Raw genomic sequence first — 21,299 nt, 5'->3', positions numbered from 1 at the left:
ATTTGGAAGAAGTGTCTCTATGACTACGGGACAGCATGATGATGGAAAGAATATTTTCTGGCTTTTTTGTTCAACAGCCCTGATTGGAAACACTGCCCCCGTCCCTTATTTGTAGGCTCAGGTGTGCACTCTTGGAGCCTCATTTCCTTCTTACATAAACTGGGGCAGTGAAAACCCACCTCATAGCCTTTGGGGGAAGTTCAAGAAACAATATGGTAACCATATTGGCCAGAATCTATCTTTGCATGTTACCGTAGTCGGTCCCCAAAAAGTAGCAAAAGACTTGACCTGAAATTTTAGGAGATACAGCTGGTGACGAATTTAGTCGACAAGCACTACTATGAAAGTTGATGTTCATCTGATGCATTGGCAAGGTTAAATAAATTGTTGTACTCAGAAGACCAGGGCAGAAAGGTGATGGGTATACATTTTCGTATACATCCCATATCATTTGAAAGAATTCTCAAAAAAAAAAAAAAATTGCACTTAGAGTTAGTCGTTTCATAAATAGATTGACTCTGTTGGTCTTGTTTGTGTGATTTTTAGCAAAAAAAGAAAGAAAAAATAGGAATGTCTATGGCATCAACGAGTCAGGGCATAAGAATAAAAGTAATCCATGCTAATAGTTGCTGGTATGTACTGAGTCGTTGCTAGGTGATAGGCACCGATCTCAGAACTCATGTGTATTACATTATTTTATCTTTTAACAACTTAATTAGGAAGGCACAATTATCATTCCCTGTTAGAATGAAACTAAGATCTTAAGAGCTTATAACTCCGTAGATCTTGAACAGCAGCCGTAGAAATATAAGACAGAGCCGGGACTCCTCACCCAGTGGCAGTGAGACTCCAAAAGAGGTATCCCCCACTTCACAGAATGCTGCGTGCCCTCCTCTGAGCTGGAAGGTGTTCCCACAGACTTCACCATAGTTCTCATATTTCAGGTGGCCTTAAATGAACAGGGCCGCGGCCACCGGGTCATGGAGGAAAATGAAGAAACTCGGGTGGTTCCACAAATCCCACCCGTTTCTGACTTTTATTAAGCTCCCCCCTCGTGAAAGGCATGCGACGCTGGGGCTCGGGGCGCTAAGAGTGGAGCAGAGTGTTTGGTTTGGTTTGCTGCGGCGAGACTGTCGGGGTGAGGAGGGTCGTTATCCAGGCCTCGTGGGTGTAACTGTTGTTCGCAGGCGCGCCCACCACGGTGAGCATGTATTGATGCCCGGTGTGCCAGTGCCTGTGCTGGGAAGCACTTTCCACTCATTATCTCGGTGGTTCCCAAATGCTGATCCACGGATCCATCTGATGCCGTAATGACATTTTCAACAGACTGCAGCTAAATGAGAAAATTAAGGGCAATTTAGTGAAAATTTTAATAGACCTAAATTTAATCAATTTGAAGGGCTGTCCTTTATTTTGAGATTATGTCCTTCTTACTTTTTGGTATAAAATGCCCTTTCCTTTATGAAATGATGATGATGACAGATGGTGTGTGTGTGCGTGTGTGTGTGCGTACTAACTTGGCAAACAATTTTTAAGTTGTTAATTTCATGCGCTCTCTCCACTGTTTTTAAATTTTTATTGTGATGGCCCATGAATTAGGGAGGAAAAAAACTCCGAGCCTCGCTGCAATTCTGTGAGGAAGCTATTATTAGCCCCATTTTACAGATGAAAAAAAAAAAAAAAAAACTGGCTAGAACAGGGCCTGGAATGCAGTCAACACTAAATGTCCTCCAAGTAGTTGAGCAAGTAGGTGACTCAAAGGGCTTGTAGCAGAGATAAAGTTTTCTGCAGATACTTTAATTCTCACCTTCCTGAAGATTGGCCTGGGGAGCTGCCCCTATCAAAATGTGGAAGCTAGAAGAAAATACTTCTGAGCCAGTCCTGGACATTGTCAGGGAGCTAACCCCAGCACAGGTAATTACATTTAAGATCAAGAAGTCCTGCTCTCTGTCTAACCAGAATTTTTCTTGCTCTGGGGCATGAAAACCCCCCTAGAAGATCCCACTTTAGTGAAATGCCTGCTCTTCTGACAGCCTTAGGAAGTGACAATAGGGATTTATGAAAGAGAATAAAAACCATAGTGATTTCTTTTATTCTTTTAAGTAGCTGGCAGATTGGAGGGAAGGAAAAAGTTACAAACCCTGTTGTGTGGGTCAAATTAAAACTTGAGCAGCGGCCTTCTGCTTAACTTTCCTTTGAGGATGGTGTTGTTCATTGCTGGTTTTCCCTGCACTCTCTGCTTCCTACAGGGGACGTGTGAGCATTCGTGAAGGGTCCTCGTAGCTGCTAGACAGGATGGTACCCCTTGATTGCGCATGGGCTATCTACACACAGGTGATCCCAAGTGCCCAGGGAGTCTTTGTAGAGACAGAAGAGTGTTTTCTTTCCTCGCTTCTCCCATTTATTGACGTGGAGGAATCACCTGGGGCTAGTGGCATTGATGTGGGTCTTTCACATCGAAAGATGTCTCTGTTGAGTCTCTGTTGAGATGGAATTCAAAGTCAGCATCCCCAGATGCTGCTTGAAAGGCTGGCAGAATTTTGTCATCAAGTGAGCAGTATTTGCAGATACGGCATTACCTTTTGATTTATGGTCATTGGATGCTCTTTGCTTGATTAACATGCACTGATGTTAGCTGTAGACTCTTCCCTGCCTGCTCCTTTGTGCAGCTGCCATGTTGGGGGTGTGTGTGTGTGCAGGGGCCTGCTTGTCTCCATGTACCCACTCGTGCAGGGATGCTCAGACTCGGTCGTCCACAGAATGGCTCCATATCATTTTGAGATGAATCTAGAAGGTCTGGATTGCATGGGTTCATTCTGCAGACTTCCAGTGTGCCTGGCTAGGAAGTCCCAGGTTTAAAGAGAAGTCTGAGCCATTGCAAAATGGGTCCATAAGAATCCAATCACCACTGAGGGCTTTCAACTTTGAAGAGAAAACGGACCGGAAAACCAGTGTTGGCTCAGCGCAGCCGAGAACAGTTATTGGTTCTTTACATAATGTATTTGTTTTTCATTAAACCATTCAGATAAGGTCTTATTAAAGTGCCATGTATTATTTATCGTGTTTCTTATGAAAATGAGCTGAAGGGAAAATTCTGTCCTCTTCCTGGGGCATTTGCAAGCTTTTCCAATGCCAGCAAGAAAAAAAAAAAAAATGAAGTAAGCTAAGTGAACCCCCATCAGTAGAACAGACTGGAAAGCATGGGAAGGAGAGAGTAGGGAGTTAAAAAGCAGAATCTCTGACCTTTTTTTCCAGGTGTGTTTTGTGGAACGGCTTTCTCTTTGGTTTTGTGAATTGTAAAATAATAAAATAAATAGAAGACAGGCAGAAAGTAAGAAAAGAAGGAAAAGAGTGAAGCAGTTTATTTGTGAATGAGAATGAGACCTTGCCCAGTGAATGTGATTTGTTAGACAACATATAGCAAGGATTTTTTCACACTAAATACTGCCCCCCAACCCAGCAGCGTAAAATACCAGCCAGAAGCCCCCTAACAGGGGGCTTAGCCCCCTAACCCTATAGCAACCTCGGCTCTGGGTGAAACATGGTAGCGTGCCCCTCTAAACCCACAGGCTGTGTGAGTGCCAGGGTGTTGGAGGGACTGGTTTTGCAAAGCAAAGAGAAGGAAGAAGGCCAGTCGGGGCTTGGTGTTGGCATAGCAAAGACTTTAGAGTTATCGATGGCATTTCAAAACAGAACAACAAAAACTGGAGCTGTGGAATAATTAATTTCCTTTTCTTCAGAAAGCATTTTGATTAGCCTGCAAAGTGAGTTGTGCCTTTCAAGCTGATGGCTCAGTTCAGAAGGAGCCCTTTGGCTAAGAGTAGCTCCCTGAGCCCCACGGAGAAGTCGGCAGGGATGTCCCCCTGAGGCCCGTCCCCTGGTCCTGCCCCAGGTGCTCCTTCCTGGGCTGATCTCATGCCTCTTGGGGTGTGGGGTCTGCTCTATCCTGCAGGCCAGCGGCAAGGCCCCCAGCCAGGTTTCTTGCCTGGGACCCAAGAATCAAAAAAGATGATGTTCAGACAGCCTCTTGCTCTGAAAAAGAAAAAGAAAATCCAATCACCGGGTCAAAATCTATTTCAAAAAATATGGCTACTATTCCTGATCATGATTTTACTGCTGCCAAGAACGTGCTTTTTTTTTTCCCCCCTATGGGGACCAACGATGCGTTAGAGTCTTAATATTTTCTTTTGATTTGCAGATCACATCCTATTTTATTGCATAAAGACTAACGAAATCTACTAATGAATAATTATTACTTCATAAAATAAAGGGAAGGGGGAGATCCTTCTACAAGAGCAGAATGCTAATTTGGCCAAGGAGGGCTGGCCAGGCAAGAAAAAATAAAATAAATAAAACCATTGTAATTTGCCCGCTGCAGCCCACAGAGTAATGGCTTATCAGACACGGACTTCCCCACCCTGTGCATTTATAATTTGAGAAGAGCAAGGATTCTGGGCCGGAGAAGCCCCCTCGCCTTCACCCGGGGCTGCCGTATTAGTTAGTCCAACAGGGCTGACTCCGGTGCCAGCCAGGGCGGTTTCCCCATTCAGCGGCTCAAGCTGGTTCAAGTGCTAGCCGCTGCCTGCACAGCCAAGGCAAGGCGCAGAGCGAAAGCTGCGCCCCAAAGCCTTGGGGGCGCGTCGCTGCCTCACCATTCTGCCGGCGGTGGGGGCCCCCCAGAATCCGCCCTCCCTCGGGCGCCGCAGCTCTCAGCTCCCCGTGCCCCCAACCCCTGGCGTCGTCTCCGCACTCTTCCGAAGGGGAATCCCATTTCTGTGTTTATTTTCAACGAGAGTCGGGCAAACAAACCGCCACCAACATCTAAAGAGTCTGGGTCCCAGCTGGGCAATCGCATTAATTGTCCCCCTCGCCCGCCCGGATGCTGGCGACGTGGGGCGCTCTCTCACTTCCTCACCCGCCCCGCGGAGATTTTTAGCAGACACAATTTGAATTTTGGTGAGTCGTTTTTGGGGGGGGGGGGGGAAGCAGTGGGGAGGGGAAAAAAAAAAAAGCCAACCCTGCCCCTGGACCCATTTTGACAAATGAGGAAGCAGGCAGCATCAGCACCAACGGACTGAGCCTCAGTGTGAGTCAAAATCTCTCTCTCTCTCTCTCTCTCTCTCTCTCTCTCTCTCTCCTTTCTCCCCTCCCTCTCTCGTCCTTAGCTTTCTCCCCCCACCCCACCCCCAGCATCTACAGGAGGGCATCCACCCCCTCCCCCTCCCCTACAAGTTGCCTTTGCCTGTTCTTGTCATCTTCACGGGGGGCGGGGGGGGGCGGGGGGTAGGGGGCACCGTCCACTTTGCGGGGCATCAGAAAGCAGGCCCAACAAACCGGGGAAAGGGTACAACCACGAAGGCAACAAAATAGTTTCCCGGCCCTCTGGAGTGTCTTAGTTGGAGGCAGATGAACGCCACGATCTAGCAAACCCGAAGGGAAGGAAGCCAGCGAGGAGGGACTGGCGCGCGCAGGGTGCGGCGGGGGGAGGGAGAGAGAGAAAGAGAGAGAGAAGAGGAGGGACGGCCACCGGGTTTTGACTTAGATAATCAGCAAAATTAAAAAGGAAAAAAAAAAAAAAAAAAAAAAACCAACAACAACAACATTGTAGCGACCAGGCAAAGAGCAGCGTGATTGCATGCGAGCGTCCCCACTCGTGCTCGGCGGGCGCCAGAGAGAAACGATGCAGCATCCTCTGACGGGGGCCACCTGCGTGGCGCTCCCCAACGTGGGCATGTGTCCCCAGCTCTCGTGTGCCTTGACTTTTATGTACTTACAGCAGGTAAGGCGCGCTCTTCCCTCGGTGGCTGCCTCCGGGGCTCAGGCTCCGCGGACTGGGTACCCGCATCGCTGGGCTGCGCTTTGGACCCTGGAGGGGGTTGGGGAGGGGGCTTGTGCTTTCGGATGGGCGGGGTGGATCCGGGCCCCTAGTTCTCTGCGGAGCCCAGGCGCCCTGCGCCCCGCTGTTTTTGCACCTCTCTGAATACTTTGAATGCCTGATTCTGAGCCTGGGTGCCTGGAGTTTAAAATTGCAAACTGCATTTTCTTTTACTTGTATTTCTCTTGTGTCTTCCGCGGGTGAGGACCTGAGTCTGAGACCCCTTTGATGCTAAGAGTTTGGATCTTTGTGGAGGCACTCCCCTGCCTGGAGGATTAATTTAGCTGTCTTAATAGGGAGTGAAAAGACCTGTATGTATGTGTGTGTGCTCAGTATTTTTGTTTTCTTAAGTTTGTCTGGGCTGTGCTTTATTCAGTCTGCTTGGGATCTGAGCCTTTGGGTTTCTGGAGCGTGTCAGCCCTGGAATCTGCCTCCAAACTCACTGGCCATTCTGTGATGAAGGCAGTGGTTTAGGATGCTGTCTTTGTTGGCATGTGTAAAGGCTTTTTTTCCCCTCCCCTCCTCCACTCTCCTTTAATGGTCTTCCTGAAGGATTCTGTGTTTGTTTTATTTTCCATTCTGTGTGCACATCAGAATCTTTCATTGTGTTTCTATCAGTCTTTCTCTGAGTGTTTCCCTCGGACCCTCTCGGTTTCTCCCTCTTTACTAGTAGGGCTGCTGCCTAAGTTGGTCACTGGTCTTGAGAAGCAGCTGCACTGTCGCCTGGTAGGGGGTGGGGGACAAGCTTAGTTCTGGGTCTCTGGGCAGAGGCTGTCCATGTGAATTGGCAGGGTTGGAAAGATTTTGTCGCGCAGGTAGAATCCTGTTCCCTGCCCAGTATCACCGTCCTGCTCTGTGAAGAGTTAACAGCGGTTGTAGTCATTTTATGTTTTTCGATGGACTCCCTTCACGAGAACCGTTTGTTAAGTGTGTGGGGTATTGTAGCTGACAAAACTTCCTTCACAAGTGTTCGGAGGGGCCTCCTTCCCCAAAGACCCTCAATTTCAATCTGCGTTGTGGGAATATATGTATTCATAAAATGTCAAAATTCTGTTTTGAACATTTGGGTAATTTGTTATGGAGTTGGTTGCCCCCAGAAAATGTTTCTATAGCATATTTTCTGTTGGAAGCCCTTTGGAGAACAGCCTTTTCTTTTTGTTGTTTTAATAGCTCAGGAACAAATTGGTTTATCCTTTTAAATATTGTTTTATTCCATTTCTCATTAAGCAAATTGTGCCAGAAAACATCTCCCAAGAGCCCATTGGTAACATATTATATGATTCATCTGCTTCTACCATCTCTGTACCTTTGCTGTGAATGCCTCTGTGTGCGTGTGTGTGTGTTGTGTGTTTTATACCAGCTACCCACCAGAAGACTATCCTAATGAGCATTTCTACAGATGCCCAGCCTTACTTGAATTTAATCAAATTATTAATATGAGTTGATATCTTCCTTCCTCTATTCACTTCTTTCATGTTATTTATTAATTAATTTGAACAACATTACTTAACAAGTGCGGTGCTATAGGTATTCCATGTTCTCACTGTTTCTTTGTGCATTATTCTTTCTAATAAATTGGTGTTTCCTCCTTGTAGATTGTTAAATGGGCTTGCGCATTTAGGCACAACTTAGGAGAGAAGGCAGTGAGTTTGAGTGAGAGGCTCTTCTTACCATGAAAAGGACAAGTCTATGGGATAAATGCAGCCATTCTCAGCCCCCGCCAGGCAGTCTCTCCTAGGAGGGAAAATGCTCCTGCCCTGACAAGGGGAGACTCAAAGGGAATGTTGGCAGCCATAACATATATTTAGAAGTGACTAAAGCAGCATCGTGGCTCCACATGAAGATGGATGGAGGTGGGTTTTGAAATGTGCTTTGGGATGCAGCCCCCTCCAGAAAGGAAGAGCTTGCAAGGCTTTCAGTGAAAGTGTTGATAAGGGGATGCTGGGACACAGTGTCAGAATGCGGTGTGCGTGTGTGCGCGCGCGTGTGTGTGTGTGTGCACGTATGTATTTTTTCTGAGTTTCACTAAATGCCTAAAGTATAGTGCAGGCAGACAATTATTTTTGCCGGTCTGTTTGAGAATTGGTTTTCCAGCCACACCTCCCACCCTGCCTAAGGCTCGTGGTCAGGGCGAGAGAGCTATACTTTCAGGTCATCTCTACTACCCGGTGCTGCCATGTTTGTGTAGAAGTCCCCTGTCACTGCTTTTATGTAGCTGTCCGGACCATCGGCTGATGAAGGGTGTGAGATAGTTCACTTCAGTCTCCACAGACCACTTCCTGATAACCATCCGTATGTCTTCTATCCATATATCTCCACTATGTTTCCTATCTGCTGTTAACCTATAGCTATCTCTGTGGCCAGAGATTGTATCTCTATTTAATTTTGATGATCAGAGGGCTAATGTGGACTCTCGGAGTATGCTGATCAAATGCCTGGATCAGGCAACATCTCTGAGAAAGAACACCTGCATTAGAAACATTTTATTTTACTATTATTTTGAAGTAAGCCGCTTTCAGGAATCTTCGTCATTTCAGATCACCAATTACATAAGAAAATGGTAATTAAAACACAACGATCTTATTTTGGAGGCTTTCTCATTCTGTCTTATAAACGCACACGCTCTGATCAGGGGCTTTTTCACTGAAATGTCTTCTCCCGGAATGAAGTTCATACAGTGTGTATTTCTCACCCAGTGTCTAAGGAAAACCCCTTCATCATTTGCTTTCTTTGACTCGGCCATGACATCTAGCCTTTTTCCCTACACTCTCCCAGATCTGTTCTGGAGACAATTTATAAAAACAAAAATCAGTTGGGATACCCCAACACCTGAGTCTACTATGAAAGACCCAGTGAAAATGACATAACCCTTTTGCCATGAAGAACTTATTTATTCAGGCCAAGGGAGAGGCCCCTGCGATGTTTAAATTCTTAGACCCATTCCGTTTCATTTATTTATATTCCCCAGTACTTCTGCTTTAGGTGGGCTAAGATAGTTAAGATTTCTTCCTTTGTTTTTTAATCTTCCTCCTCTCTCTTAACATCGGAGATAGTGCCACAGTTTGGAATTGCAAGACGGGATAGATATCAAATCCAACAGTGCCGTCATGTGCATATGTACACTGGGTACACATGTGCGTCTGCACACCTGGCTACCTCTAGGACGTAGCATCTCTCTTGTGCTTGTAGACCATTCTCAGGCAGGAGAAGCTCTAGAGCCTCTGACTTCAATCTTGCCGTCCAGGGGAAGTCCCTGTTTCGGTCTCTGTTCTTGACACACTGCAGTGGCTTTATTGGATGTCTCCTTTGATGGCGGATCTTTTCCCATGTGAGAAGAACGGCAAGCCCACATCTCCCCACTTTGGAATCTTCCCAGAATCCCAAAGGGGCTACCCACTTAGACACCCTTGCTTTGCAGGGAAATTCTGAATACAGATTCCAAATGTGGGGAGTTTCTACAAGCTAGGTCGAAAAGGAATGTGTTTTATTTTTCACGGAGAGACAGAAAACAACCACACACACACACACACACACACACACACAGACATACACACAGAACTCTGGAGATGCTTTCCCATCCTAAGGCACAGGGAACCAGACCAAACAGCATCCATCACATGGTGGGGTATAGCAAGGCTATGGACAGAGAGGACGAGGTTTGTTTTCTGACGCACAGTACGTGTCAGATCTCCTTCAGGGTCGTGATTCACACTGAGTTCTAACTCCCTGAAAGAGGATAAGTAACATATTAACTTAGTTTTCCCTATTTCTACACCACTGTCAGTGTCTCCCAGTCCTGTTCAAAGAAAGCTTCTCATCTGTCAAATCTTATTCACTCAGAACCTTTTTACCAGCCTAAATTTAAAAACAAGTCAAAATGCTTAAAATCCACAATCAAGGGGGGGGGGGGCTTTAAAGTGGGCCATGCCACTGTCAATATCCGAAGATTGGTAATTTTTCCCACTTAATGATGATCCATGTGGTTTGTTTTAAATAGTGAAGTGGTTTGTACAAAGGGTAATTCCTGGTAAATGAAACCATTGCTCACCGTGGACATCTTCAGATCGAAAGCAATTGAACTGAAACCTGCATATCAACCCTTTCTGTCTTTAATTAGAAAGTGGTTCTCACAGCGGAGTCACAGGGAAGGTGGGTTCCTGGAGTAAGGCTGGAGGAGGGGGGACGGCCCCCTTGCACCAGCCACGGTTATAAATTTGGGAAACGTTAGGTGGGCCATAACAATTATGGCTGCGTGGAAAAGTTCAATTCTCATTCCAGTTACTTACCTCGCGCTGCTCTGTCTGATGATTTATAGGGGGGCCAAATGGTATTTTATCACCTTCTTTCTTCTTGGCTTAATCCCTTGTTGATTTATTAGATTGTGCTGTGGATTGGGGGTAGTCAATAGTGTCAATAATGCAGAAAAGAATTAGGATAGATTATCTTCATGTCTGAATTGTTTAAGGAATTTAAGTGGCCGGAATGAGCACACTTCTAGGCCTGGGTGACTGTCTAATAGAATACAGGTCCCTGTGTCTCTTTCCGGAGAGATCCTATGTCATAATTTGGCAAGTTAACCCATTCCCTCTGATTTCCCTGAATTTTCCCACAAAGGGGAGGAGGCCTGAACTGTTGAGGCTCTCCTTAGCCTGGAGAGGCCCGCATCTCAGGTGGGCTGGCTGGTGTTTCTTCTGGGTTTCTCCCACTTGGGGACCATGGGGGCCTAGGGTGGGGAGCGGTGTTGACCGCAAGGTTACTTGGGCCGCCTCTGCCTTAAGATTATTTAGTCTGACATTCGCTACTGGAAATTGCAAGCATCTGCTAGCCCGCAGACCCGAGTCCTGCGCCATTCGGCAGCTCTGCCTGCCATTTCGCGGCGCTTTTTCCGTGTTAGAACGTACAAGCGGCTGCTTTTCTGCCTTTGCCCGAGTGGAGGAAGCCCGTGTTATTGGCGCTCACATGCCATCTGTTTTCCTTACAGCTGGCCCTTGAGTAATTGTCCGGTAGCTGATGGACTAAGGGTAGACAATCTTTTTTAGGGTTTTCTGATTCATTTAACCAGGCTCTCTGCCCCAAGAGGAAACATAATGCTTGTTTATTCATATTGGCCGGGTAAAAACAGTGTAGTTTGTCAGGCAAATAATAGTCTTCTGGAAGAGAAAGAAATTGCAGCATTGTAAACAAAATCAGGTTGGTGCGTCGGTGCCTAAGGGGGCTGGGTGATGCGAGGGAGATGTCATCCCGGGAAGGAGGCTGAGCTGACAAAGCGTGGGCGTAATTGCCCCATCTGCAGAGACCTTTTTAATGGACGAGGAGAGGTGTCCCAGTGTGCTGTTTAATTCAATTAAGAAAAGCAAAGAAAGTTCCATTCATCAATAAAGTTCCCTATTTCCGGGAGCTCCCCGGGAGAACTTTGCCTGGCCGAGCGCTGGCCTGTGGCTGGCTCCTTGATGCGCGGGCCCCACTGAGAGAGGCTGTGTCAGCCAGGGTCAGCTCGCGGGCACAATAGCGCAGGAGGGTCCCCGCCCTGGCCCTTCAACCATGCTGAGTGTGAGCGAGCTAGAGAAATGAGCAGCGAACCTGTAGGCTGCCCCGGCAGGGAGAAACTCAGAGAGGGGGCGTCCCCCAAGGATCCCCAAACCTGATCCCTGGGCCTGGCCCAGGGGTAGGAAAGAACTTCTGTGGGTGGGACTTTCTGGCTCCTGGCAGGGTTTGGGGAAAGGGGTTTCACTGCCATTTCTGGTCCTCCTGGCATACTGAGGCCCTGATTCCTTGGTCTCGGCTGAGGAAAAGCAGATGCCTACTTTCTATTGCTTGGGATCCCACTTCTAATGCCAGTCTTGTTAATTGACATGTCTTGTATTTGTTCAGCACCGAACACTTAACAAAGCACGTTTGCTAGGCTTCCTCTGACCTGTTAGACTGGAGGCAGCATGAGGGTAGAGACTTCTCCATTCTGTCACTCTAGCCACAAGGCCTAAGTCAGCCTGAGACATAGAAGTTGTTCAATGCAAAGATAAAGGGAGGAATGAATGAATGCATGTGTACATTTGGATTTGCTGGCAATTGCCACTGCTTTCCACAGATCTATAGGATGACATATTCACTCCTTTTATCCATCCTTTCATTTGGCCACACAAGACAGTTTTGGCAGGCATTGAGAATAGCACAGCGGATCAGTTAGGAAAGGTCCTTGCCACCACAGAGCAGGCATTCCCCTGGAAGGAGCACAGGCGATGTGAGAGTTAAGTGAATCAAGAGGGTGTTTTCAGGTTGTAGAGTGCTTGGCGGGAAACAAACAGGGTGATGGGTACAACGTAAGTGGGGGGTGTTGGCTCTTGGCTTTTCCAGTGGGTGGGCCAGTAAGGGTCTGCAGAAGAAGGTGATGGTTCTCCGGAGGGTAAGAGAGCATCCGGCGGGTGAGGAGGGATGGGAAAGGGCAGGAACGGAAGAGGGTGGATGAGCCAAGAGGCACAGGGAGGCCGTTTGTGGAGCAGGTGGGTCGTGTGCCGGTGTGTCAGCCTCTGTGAGTGGAGCAGAGGCTTTCTGTTCGCCTCTGGGACCGTACCGAAATGAGGCGAGTGGGAAGGACAGAGGACAGCAATGAATGCCTTCTGCCTAGAGAAGAGGAAACCGCTCCTGGGTTGTGGAGAAACCCATGGAACGTGTGGAAACACCTTTGTGGGTCAGGGGTGGAGAGAGGGTCTCGAGGGAGGCCAGGAGAAGACCTCCCTCGTGGCACACTGAGAGGACTCTTGGTAAAGTCTCCTCCAAGGGCTTCCAACAGTGGGCTTCGGACACTGAAAATAATAAACCCGGTCCAGGGTTCCTCAGATTTCCAGCATGTAAGCATTTCCTCCCGAATGTTTACCGATCCACTCATCCGCAGAGCAACAGAGCAGTATCTTCCGCTGAATGTTTTTAAAATTAACTTCTATTTTGGACCTAAAAGTAGATTTGGCCAAGCTGAAAATGATAAATAAATAAATAAATAAATAAATAAATAAATGGAATCACAGCTGAGATATTCTTTTTTTCTGATGTTCTTTGAAATATTTACTCATTCACACATTCATTCATTCATTCATTCATTCCATGTTCATCGAGCTATAGGTGCCAGCTGCTCTTTGAGGTTTTCTTGGTTACCAAAGGCTTCTGTCCTCACAGAGAGGCCATGAAGGTGCTTACACGCGTGCCATCTCGTGAACCATCAACGTAGGACCACGCTTTGGGCAACATTGGCTTGGTGCATTGGATTTCCTAGGAATCCTCTTTAACGCCAGACCTGGATTTGCTCATTCCCCCCTTGACCCATTCGCAAAGGGCAGGACTCTAAGTACCCGCTTTGTGTCGCCTGCTCCCCTCCCCGCAGGACAGCGGTCAGGGTAGGAAGTAAAGGGGAGTGGCCGTATATTAAACATCGACCTCATGCATGGGCCTTTGAGATGATGGTGTTGAGGAGTGGGTGTGGAGGTCCCTAACCCTTGACCAGGCTCTAGGGGAGAGCCGCCTCAGCCTGTTTCTGATCCTGCTCTTTATGTTGTGTCTGAACACACACAGAATCAAAATGAGGAATTGGACCCGGAGTGAAAAGCATTCAGGTTAGTGTGGGTTCCCAGGGACGTAATGACTTTTTCCCCCCCACTTTGCAGCTCTGGAACAAAGTACAGGCAGCTGTAGGATTTAACTGCCCCAGCTTTCCCTGTACTGATGAGTAAATGCACAAAAGGTTTAGTCTTGATGCGCCTTTTCTTTTTTGGCGTTTGATGTTTGCCCAGGAATCACCTCGAGGACTAGATTCCCCTTATCAGAAACAACAGCAGAGATCCCTCCTCTTCCCTTCGGTAACTGGGCACTCTGTTGCTCTGCCTGAATCCAGGTTCGGGGCGAGCTCTGCTCTCTTGCAAGGGTAAGGGCCGAGAGCTGAAGGATCTCCGCCCTGAAAGATGAGTCTTTCATTAACAGCAAACAGGATCAGCAGCTATAAACAGAATGAACAGCCAGGTCCACCTTTCCTGTTTTTGGATATTTCCAACTGTCCATCTCATGAGTCTTGCAAAATTCAGAGGAGAAAACTACATCCCTTTTACAACCGAGTGGTGTCGGCTGCCCCCAAAGCATAGTTTAAATATTGGCATCTCTAGAGTGTGTACAGGATAGAAGTCATGAGCTGAGGGCTTAATCCCAACCGTGTTATTCAATTAGCTGATCCACATGGATTGAGCAAAGGGCACTTTGCTCAACTTGATTTGGGTCTTTACTTGCTTCTCCAGAAATCGAGGCGAGGAATCACCATTTCCTACTGTGCTTTGTAAGGTGAGGGGATGGTACGGATTCTGAAATTTAGCACCGTGGCTGGATACACGGAGAAGCCACCAAATGTTTGTTAAAGAAACGAATGAGTGAATGAATGACTGTGTTAGAGGAAAGTAGCATCTGTTTATCAAGGCCGAGTATACATTTTTCTTTTCTGTTTCTTCCCCGTCCACGTGCTCGGTGCACCCATGGCCTCCCAAGGGCTCAGACACCCAGAGTCAGGGCATCTCCCTTGGGTTCTGTAGTCCCTCCTGCCTGTTCTGGGTGACTTCTCCCTCCTCCTCCTGTCAACTGTCAGACCTGCTGGTGGTGTCGGATGTGATGTGGCTGCACAGCTCAATTAATGCTCTGTGACAGGAGGAGGGAAAATAAAAATTGTCTTGCTCTTGTCACCAGCAAAGTTATTTACTTTCAAAAGCTGACAGAATCACAGTGCAGGGGCTTCATTTATTTCCATTCAGAATGTCATTATTCTGTGACGCAGGGGACTTGGGCACATGCTGAAGTTTATTCCCATAAGCTTGACGATGGCAGTGGCCTGCTGCAGTCCGTCTGGGTTCCCAGAAGGGTGCTGGGCTATGGCACCCGGACGAACGCCCCGGGCTCGGGAGGTCCTGTCCCAGTGGTGCGTGTGTTTTCAGACCCTGCATCTTTCCAGTGAAAGGGAGCATGTGTCCCACTGCCGTCTGATCACTCGTCCTGTTTATGCTGAAGCAAAAGAGCAAGGTGTGGGACTCCTCGTTTTAAAGCTGTCTTCCCCTGGGCCAGTCCTCAAATTTCTAGAAATGAAAAGCCTCTTGCAAGTAAGTGAATTTGCTTTGGATCTGTTGTCTCTATTTAAACCCTCTGACAGGCTCTTTCATCCCAGTAATCTGTATAAAACTACACTTCTCTCTCTCTCTCCCTCTCTCTTTCTTTCTTTTTTCCTTCTTCCCCCAGGCCTCCTGTTCCCCTTACTCATTTGCAATGAGAAAGAAATTAAACTAGGAAGGGTTGAGCGGAGAAAATGCTTTCCTCCATGGTGCAATGGCAGAACCTTCCACTGGGGGTCTCCGTTCAGGACGTGTGACTCAGGATTCCCGAGAACAGTCTTTTTCTTTTCTTTCTTCAAGTCTCCTTTCCGTCCCTCTCAAAACGTGAGGGTCCTCTGTGAGCCACGTGGAAGTCCACGTTAGGTAGCCAGGGAGAACCCAGCCACCCCTCCGATGATGATGATGATGATGATAAACTAATGAAAATAAGGAAATAATCAATAACTTTTATGGAGTGCTATGTGACAAGCGCACTCCTAAGCACTTTTACATGGATTACTTCATTTAATCCCCCACAACAGGCCTCTGGGGAGTCCCTGCGAGTCATCTGGTGTTTTAGTTGCAGGTCCGAACGGGGAAGAGCTGGTCTGAAACAAAAGCCAGGTACAGCAGCCCCTGAAAGGACACCTGTGTCTGTGATTCTGCGCTGGCCCCACAGGCTTCCCGGGGCCCTGCAAGCTGCCGCCTCCCCCCATCTACCCCGGCCTCTGCGGGGCCACTGCTGTGGACAGACCGCTGCACCGGGCAGTGCCCTCGAGGCGCTTTCCTTTTAAAGGCAAAACTTGTCCAAAGGGGAAAGAGTCGTGCAGTCTCTCAACTTTGAAGCTTTGCGTGATTTTAGTTGGAAGTCTTTAGGAATATGGTTGAACAAATGGCCACACACACACACGGAGGCTTGCAGACTTGGGGAAGGTGAGAGGAGAGAGCGCGGGGCTGATGGGAACCTTCCGCTCCCAGAGAATGATGGAGTGCATTTCTCCGCAGCCAATTCCAATTCCCAAATCCCCCTTGTGCCGAGGAGCTCTCCAACTAACACAGGAAATGCAGTCACCACCCGGCACTGTATTAATGATTTATACACCCCGCACCACTGCTTTTGTTCACTTGCGGGGCCTGGTCGTGTTAATAAAGGAATTTCTGGGAGCGGGGTCCCGGCTTGCCATGCTGTTTGGCTCAATGCAGCGCAAGCTGCTCCATAAATCACAAGAATTTAGTGCTTTACAGCCTTGCTGAGCTTAGATCATGTGTGCGTGGGCGCGCGCGCGTGTGTGTGTGGACGCGCATGTGTGCGCGGACGCGTGTGCGTGTGTGTGTGTGTGTAATCAGATTCACCTAGGGACGTTTCCACTGCCTTTCTATACAGAATGAATGAAGGAAGTGTGCAATCTATCTTAGATGCTTCAGGGTTGATCGGTCCGTTTCACAGTGTTATCAGGGCCCTATTTGTTTCCCGTTTGGTGTTTATGCTTTATGGTGTTGTCAGTGAAAATGGGCTGACACCATTTTATTAGCATAAAGAGACAAGATCACATTAGAATCTCCCTTCCTTCTGTATCATCAAAAACAACAGACAGGGGAGCCAGGAGGTACCAGAGGCAGCGTCACTATTTGCTACAAATCAGTAGGAAATTCAGGTGTTCTTTAAACAATGGGATTTTTGAGGCTTAAAAAACAGAACAAAACAAAACAAAACAAAAAACCTCAGTTATTCACAGGAAAAGAATTCTGCTTTGTTTTTGAAAATGAGTGAGGAGATTCGTTTTCAGAATTGAGGCTTCTGGATCAAGGGAAGTTTCTTCCTGTCTAGTAAGCCACAGAAAACTGATTTTAACCTCAGCTTTTTTCCTCCCTAATTAGAAGTGAAGAAATGATATAATCAAATGGTATATTGAATTTCAATGCCTCTTTAAAGATATCTGCAGAGAAAAGCCCTGTGTTAGTTGTTTTTTTTTTTTTCTTTTTGATTATGCTTGTGTTCTCTTAATTATATCATGCTTTACATTTTGTGTGTGGTTATATTTTTTTCCTCCTGTAGAGCTAAGAACTGAAACCTAGCAGAAATCTGAGTAGGAGTTTGAGGGAAAAAGAGAATATTTAGAAAATTGGAATGGTACTTGAAGTATTCTACCCAATAGGATTTTTTTTATAAGGTAAAATCATGATTTTAGGAAATGTGCCTGACTTTGAGGAAATAAACATGTTGATTTGTTTGAATTCCTAAAAAATGTATGAAAGAGTGAGTGCTATGACTAGTGAACAGAGCCCCAGATGACCTACACCCAAACCAGAGCTTGGGTTTTCTTTTATAAATGTGAAAGTTTTGGCTAACAGTTTCTTACCCACATTTATGCTTATGAGAAAATTAAAAGCATTTCTGGATACTGTCTAGGGTCTTAGCAACAATGAAACAGAGGTGAGTACTCAATTGAAAAGACTAGCTTTTCTGGTCCTGCCTTCCTGAAAAGTAGAAGGCAGGAGGGACATATTTACATAAGTAAATAAAGAAAGTTACAAAATTTTTCATCACGGGAAATATGAGACAGCATTTTGGACTAAGAAAGCAGGTGTCCAGCAAGGGCAGTTTACATTTATATTGTACTGATTTCTGTGTTTGCCTTTGTCCTCTCTTAAAGGGCTCTGTGAGTGTTTCATTGTCTTTAATTATGTCTACGAGGCACAAGACAGCAGTCAACATCTGCTCTATTGTTTACTTGGTTTACATATAGCTTTGATGGGTTATTAAACAATCTATTTTTCAAACCGAAAACAGAGAAACCAGCCGAACCCATATTATGGCATTTTGTAAAGACCCATTATGCAATTAGCACTTGGGATTTGTGCAAAGCTGGTGATTCACCCAAATAAACATCCCTTTATTCTGATAGCTCCTCTCGGCTTTGCGAAAAATATCAATTTCTCAAAAAATAAAATCACATTTCCTCCTTAATCATGTAGCATGCCAAGGAGATGATGTGTTAATACAAGGGATGGATCCTTCACGTTCTATATGCAAAAAAGAGCATCTCTCCAAAATAATGATGTCTTTAATTCAAGACAGCAATTACTATATTACATAAGACAACTAGAGGCTTACACAGAAGACAGACTTCTGAGAGTTTATTTTGATTCTATGGGTGGAGAGAAATGCTCTGTTTTTAACCATTTCTGGAAACTTCCTGGTCTACTTATGCAAGGCGTATCGAGTCATCTATAGCAAAACGTGTGACATCCCTAATGATTCAACCAGACCTCATCCCCTCACTTAAGTAATTGGTTAATAATTAATTCACCTGCTCATTCATTCAACAAATATTTATTTAGCCTCTGCTCCGCCTCAGAAATTGGGTTAGTCACTGAGGGTACAGAGACCAGGGAACCAACTTCATCTTCCTTCACGGAGCTTACAAGTTCCTGGGGAAGGCAGGTAATAAGCAAGGATCCCCATACACATTTGTAGCGCAAGTTGTGGCAAGTGTGCTTAAAAAAAAAAAAAAAAATTTGAGTCCATGGAAAACAGTGGGGGTTGCGTTCAAGGATGAAGAGGTCTCTATGAGGAAGGGATGTTCCAGCAGAGATAAGGAAGGAGGGCAGAGGCAGGGGTTGGGGGGCAGAGAGCAGGCATGCTGAGGTGGAAGGTGTGTGCCCGGCCGTACCATGGCTGGGTGTTCCCAGGGAACCGGGCAGAGGCCAGCGAGTCCGGAGCACCATGGGAGAAGGGAAAGAGGCACAGGGGCCAGAAAGACACCGCAGGCACTTAGAAGCACTGATGGGGGGAGGGGGTTGGACTTTTCTCAAAAAGAAAAAAAAAAAATTAAAATGGAGGAGAAATAGTGCTAAGAGCTCTAAGCAGAGGAGAAATATGACTGAACTTGGCCTTTAAGAACACTAGTTTGGCTGTTCTGTGGAGAATAGACCAGAGGGGGACAAGATTGAAAGCGGGGCCCAGGTAGGAGGCCACAGCAGTAATTGAGGTGCGTGATGACGGCCGCCTGGTCTGGGAGTTGGCAGAAGAGAAGGACAGGAGTGAAAGTTTTAAAAAACAAGCCTGATATTCCTTATGACTCCCCTTCATCCAAAGCTGGGTGTTCAAAGGAGAACAAATAGAACGCCCCGGAGGGGACATCTGAGGGCTTTGGTGAGGATGGTGATGTCCCAGGAGGGAATGACCCCGGGGGCATGGGGCTTCACCAAACAGAATTACAGGCCAGCTTGAGCAGATGTCAGGCCACAGCTCCGGATGCTCCTTGGCCAGAGCTCAGAGTCTCAGTGGTTGGTCTTGCACATTGTTCAGTAGCACAGTTACTGCGTGCAAAGCTGTAGTTCAGCTCCGCGGGGTGGTCTCCCACATCCGAGCAACAAACTCCCAAGGGGGTGGGTGAGGAGCAGGGAGCCAGTTTGATGGAACACCCAGTGGGCAGCGCCTCCCCCGGCCTCCTCCCGAGAAGGGAGCACAGGAGTTAAATGCATTGTCATAGGTGTCAGGCAAAACTGGCTTTGGATCTTAAAAACACCATGAATCTTGTGGACCTCCGACCAGCTGCAGGGACGGATTTCTTCACTTCTCCGAGGCTTAGTTTCCACACTGGTGAAGTAGGGGTGATAACGGGACCGGGAAAACAGGGCTGTTGTAAGTACCACGGGAGATAGTCCGTGGGGCCCTCAGCAAAGCGCCCAGCAAATAGAAAGCTCAAGAAATACTCTCCTACTGGTAGCGGCGGTGAAGGTGCTGGTGGAGGTGGTTGAGGTGCCCATGACCGTGGTGGTAGCGATGACGGTGGATGTGACAAAGGAGGCATGCTGGTGATGGAGAGGATGACGTCTGCTTGGCAGGAATGTTGATTAGAATGCGGCGTGGTGGGGCGCCTGGGTGGCTCAGTGGGTTAAGCCTCTGCCTTAGGCTCAGGTCTTAATCTCAGGGTCCTGGGATCAAGCCACCCCCCCCCCCCCAGGCTCTCTGCTCAGCAGGGTGCCTGCTTCCCCCCCCCCTCTCTCTGCCTGCCCCTCTGCCTACTTGTGATCTCTCTCTCTGTCAAATAAACAAATAAAATCTTTAAAAAAAAAAGTGCAAGAGGTTATAGTTACTCATTTAAAAAAAAAAAAAACACAAAAACGCAGCATGGTTGTCTCACCTGAATTTAGAAGCGGTTCCAATCTGCCGCTTGCCATCTGCGAGCCCAGTGGTAAGGCCCTTAACTTGTCTTTGTTTCAGTGTCCTCATCTGTAAAATGGGGATGTTGATACTCAGTGTTGGTCATTATGAGGACTAAATAAGCTGACATTTGATTTAAAAAAAAGAAGAAAGAAAGAAAGAGAAAGAAAATGGTACAGCATTTGTTCTAATAAACAAACTCTCCCAGGAGCAGAAAATGTTTATTAAATAATAAACTGGCACAGAGTATAGCCTTGGGGGAAAAAAAGAGAGAGAGAGAGAGAGAGAAAGATACCTAGTGGCTTCTGGTCTGTTTCTTTATTCTTGATTTTGCTTTTCATAGTGAGCAGGAAGGCTGTCTTCCCTTTTCCTCCACTGCCAGACCCACCCCCTCTCCATGTGTTCCTAGTATAACAGGTGTGTGGTAAGCCAGCACTCTGGCAGAGTGCACCATGAAAAAGACTCCCAGTAATTATAAAAATAACAACAAGGGCTGCTTAGTGAGGTGGGCAGATGAGCACACCACTAGCCAGAATGATAAACAGCGCCTGCAAATGTTAGGTCCCAGTGGGAGTGTGGGAACATATGGGGACAAACCACACTAAAAGTTGGGCATCATTGGTAAGTTTAAGTGGGTAAGGAAGGCCAGTCCGGCGCCAAGTTTTTTTTTTTTCTTTTTTTTCTTTTTTTATCCTAATTTTAAATCCTACAGTTCCCTTTTGTCCCTTTGTTCTATTTTGGTCCTAAAAAGAGCATTCCTCTTTGAGGCCATCCTGGGAGTCTCTGAGGAAGGGTGGTAATCCTAAAACAAACAGCCACCCTGGAGTCTGTGAATTTCCACACTGAGCTGTATTCAGTATTCTTGGGGGAGATGCAAACCAGCACTGTAGATACTTTATGGAATGCTGACTTGTTGAGTTCAGATCTGTTATAGGTGGGGGTGCAGAAAAATGAGTACCTCAAAACCAGCCAGTCCGACAAGTTTATAAGCATTCGTAGAAAGGGGATACAGATTTCTCCACCAAATATTACTTGAAAAGAAGAGATGTGAACTATGGTCGGTTGATTTCAGGTTGACGTTTCTGATTTCTGGGTCTGAATATAGTTTGGAGATTATGCAGTCTGTGTTGGCACGGCTCCGCAGCAG

At 46.8% G+C, this 21,299-nt stretch overlaps 1 protein-coding gene across 31 annotated transcripts in view; it reads left to right on the top strand.

The window, feature by feature from the left end:
* RBFOX1 (RNA binding fox-1 homolog 1) overlaps positions 1 to 21,299 on the top strand; it is a 1,569,090-nt gene that overhangs the window by 1,200,625 nt on the left and 347,166 nt on the right. For 2 of the 31 annotated variants that reach the window (XM_082713137.1, XM_082713121.1), the window contains exon 1: positions 5,314 to 5,779. The exons of 23 other annotated variants lie outside the window; for them this stretch is intronic. In XM_082713137.1, coding sequence (XP_082569263.1) covers positions 5,636 to 5,779 — 144 coding nt within the window. In that variant the 5' untranslated portion in view covers positions 5,314 to 5,635. Of the gene's footprint in view, positions 1 to 4,629; positions 4,957 to 5,010; positions 5,087 to 5,306; positions 5,780 to 21,299 lie in introns of those variants that run through there. 6 more of the 31 variants (XM_082713140.1, XM_082713144.1, XM_082713123.1 and 3 more) reach the window with 6 other exon arrangements.

This window comes from Mustela nivalis (genome assembly GCF_964662115.1).
Source record: "Mustela nivalis genome assembly, chromosome: 19".
Taxonomy (NCBI): domain Eukaryota; kingdom Metazoa; phylum Chordata; class Mammalia; order Carnivora; family Mustelidae; genus Mustela; species Mustela nivalis.
This window is presented reverse-complemented; position numbering and strand designations above follow the sequence as displayed.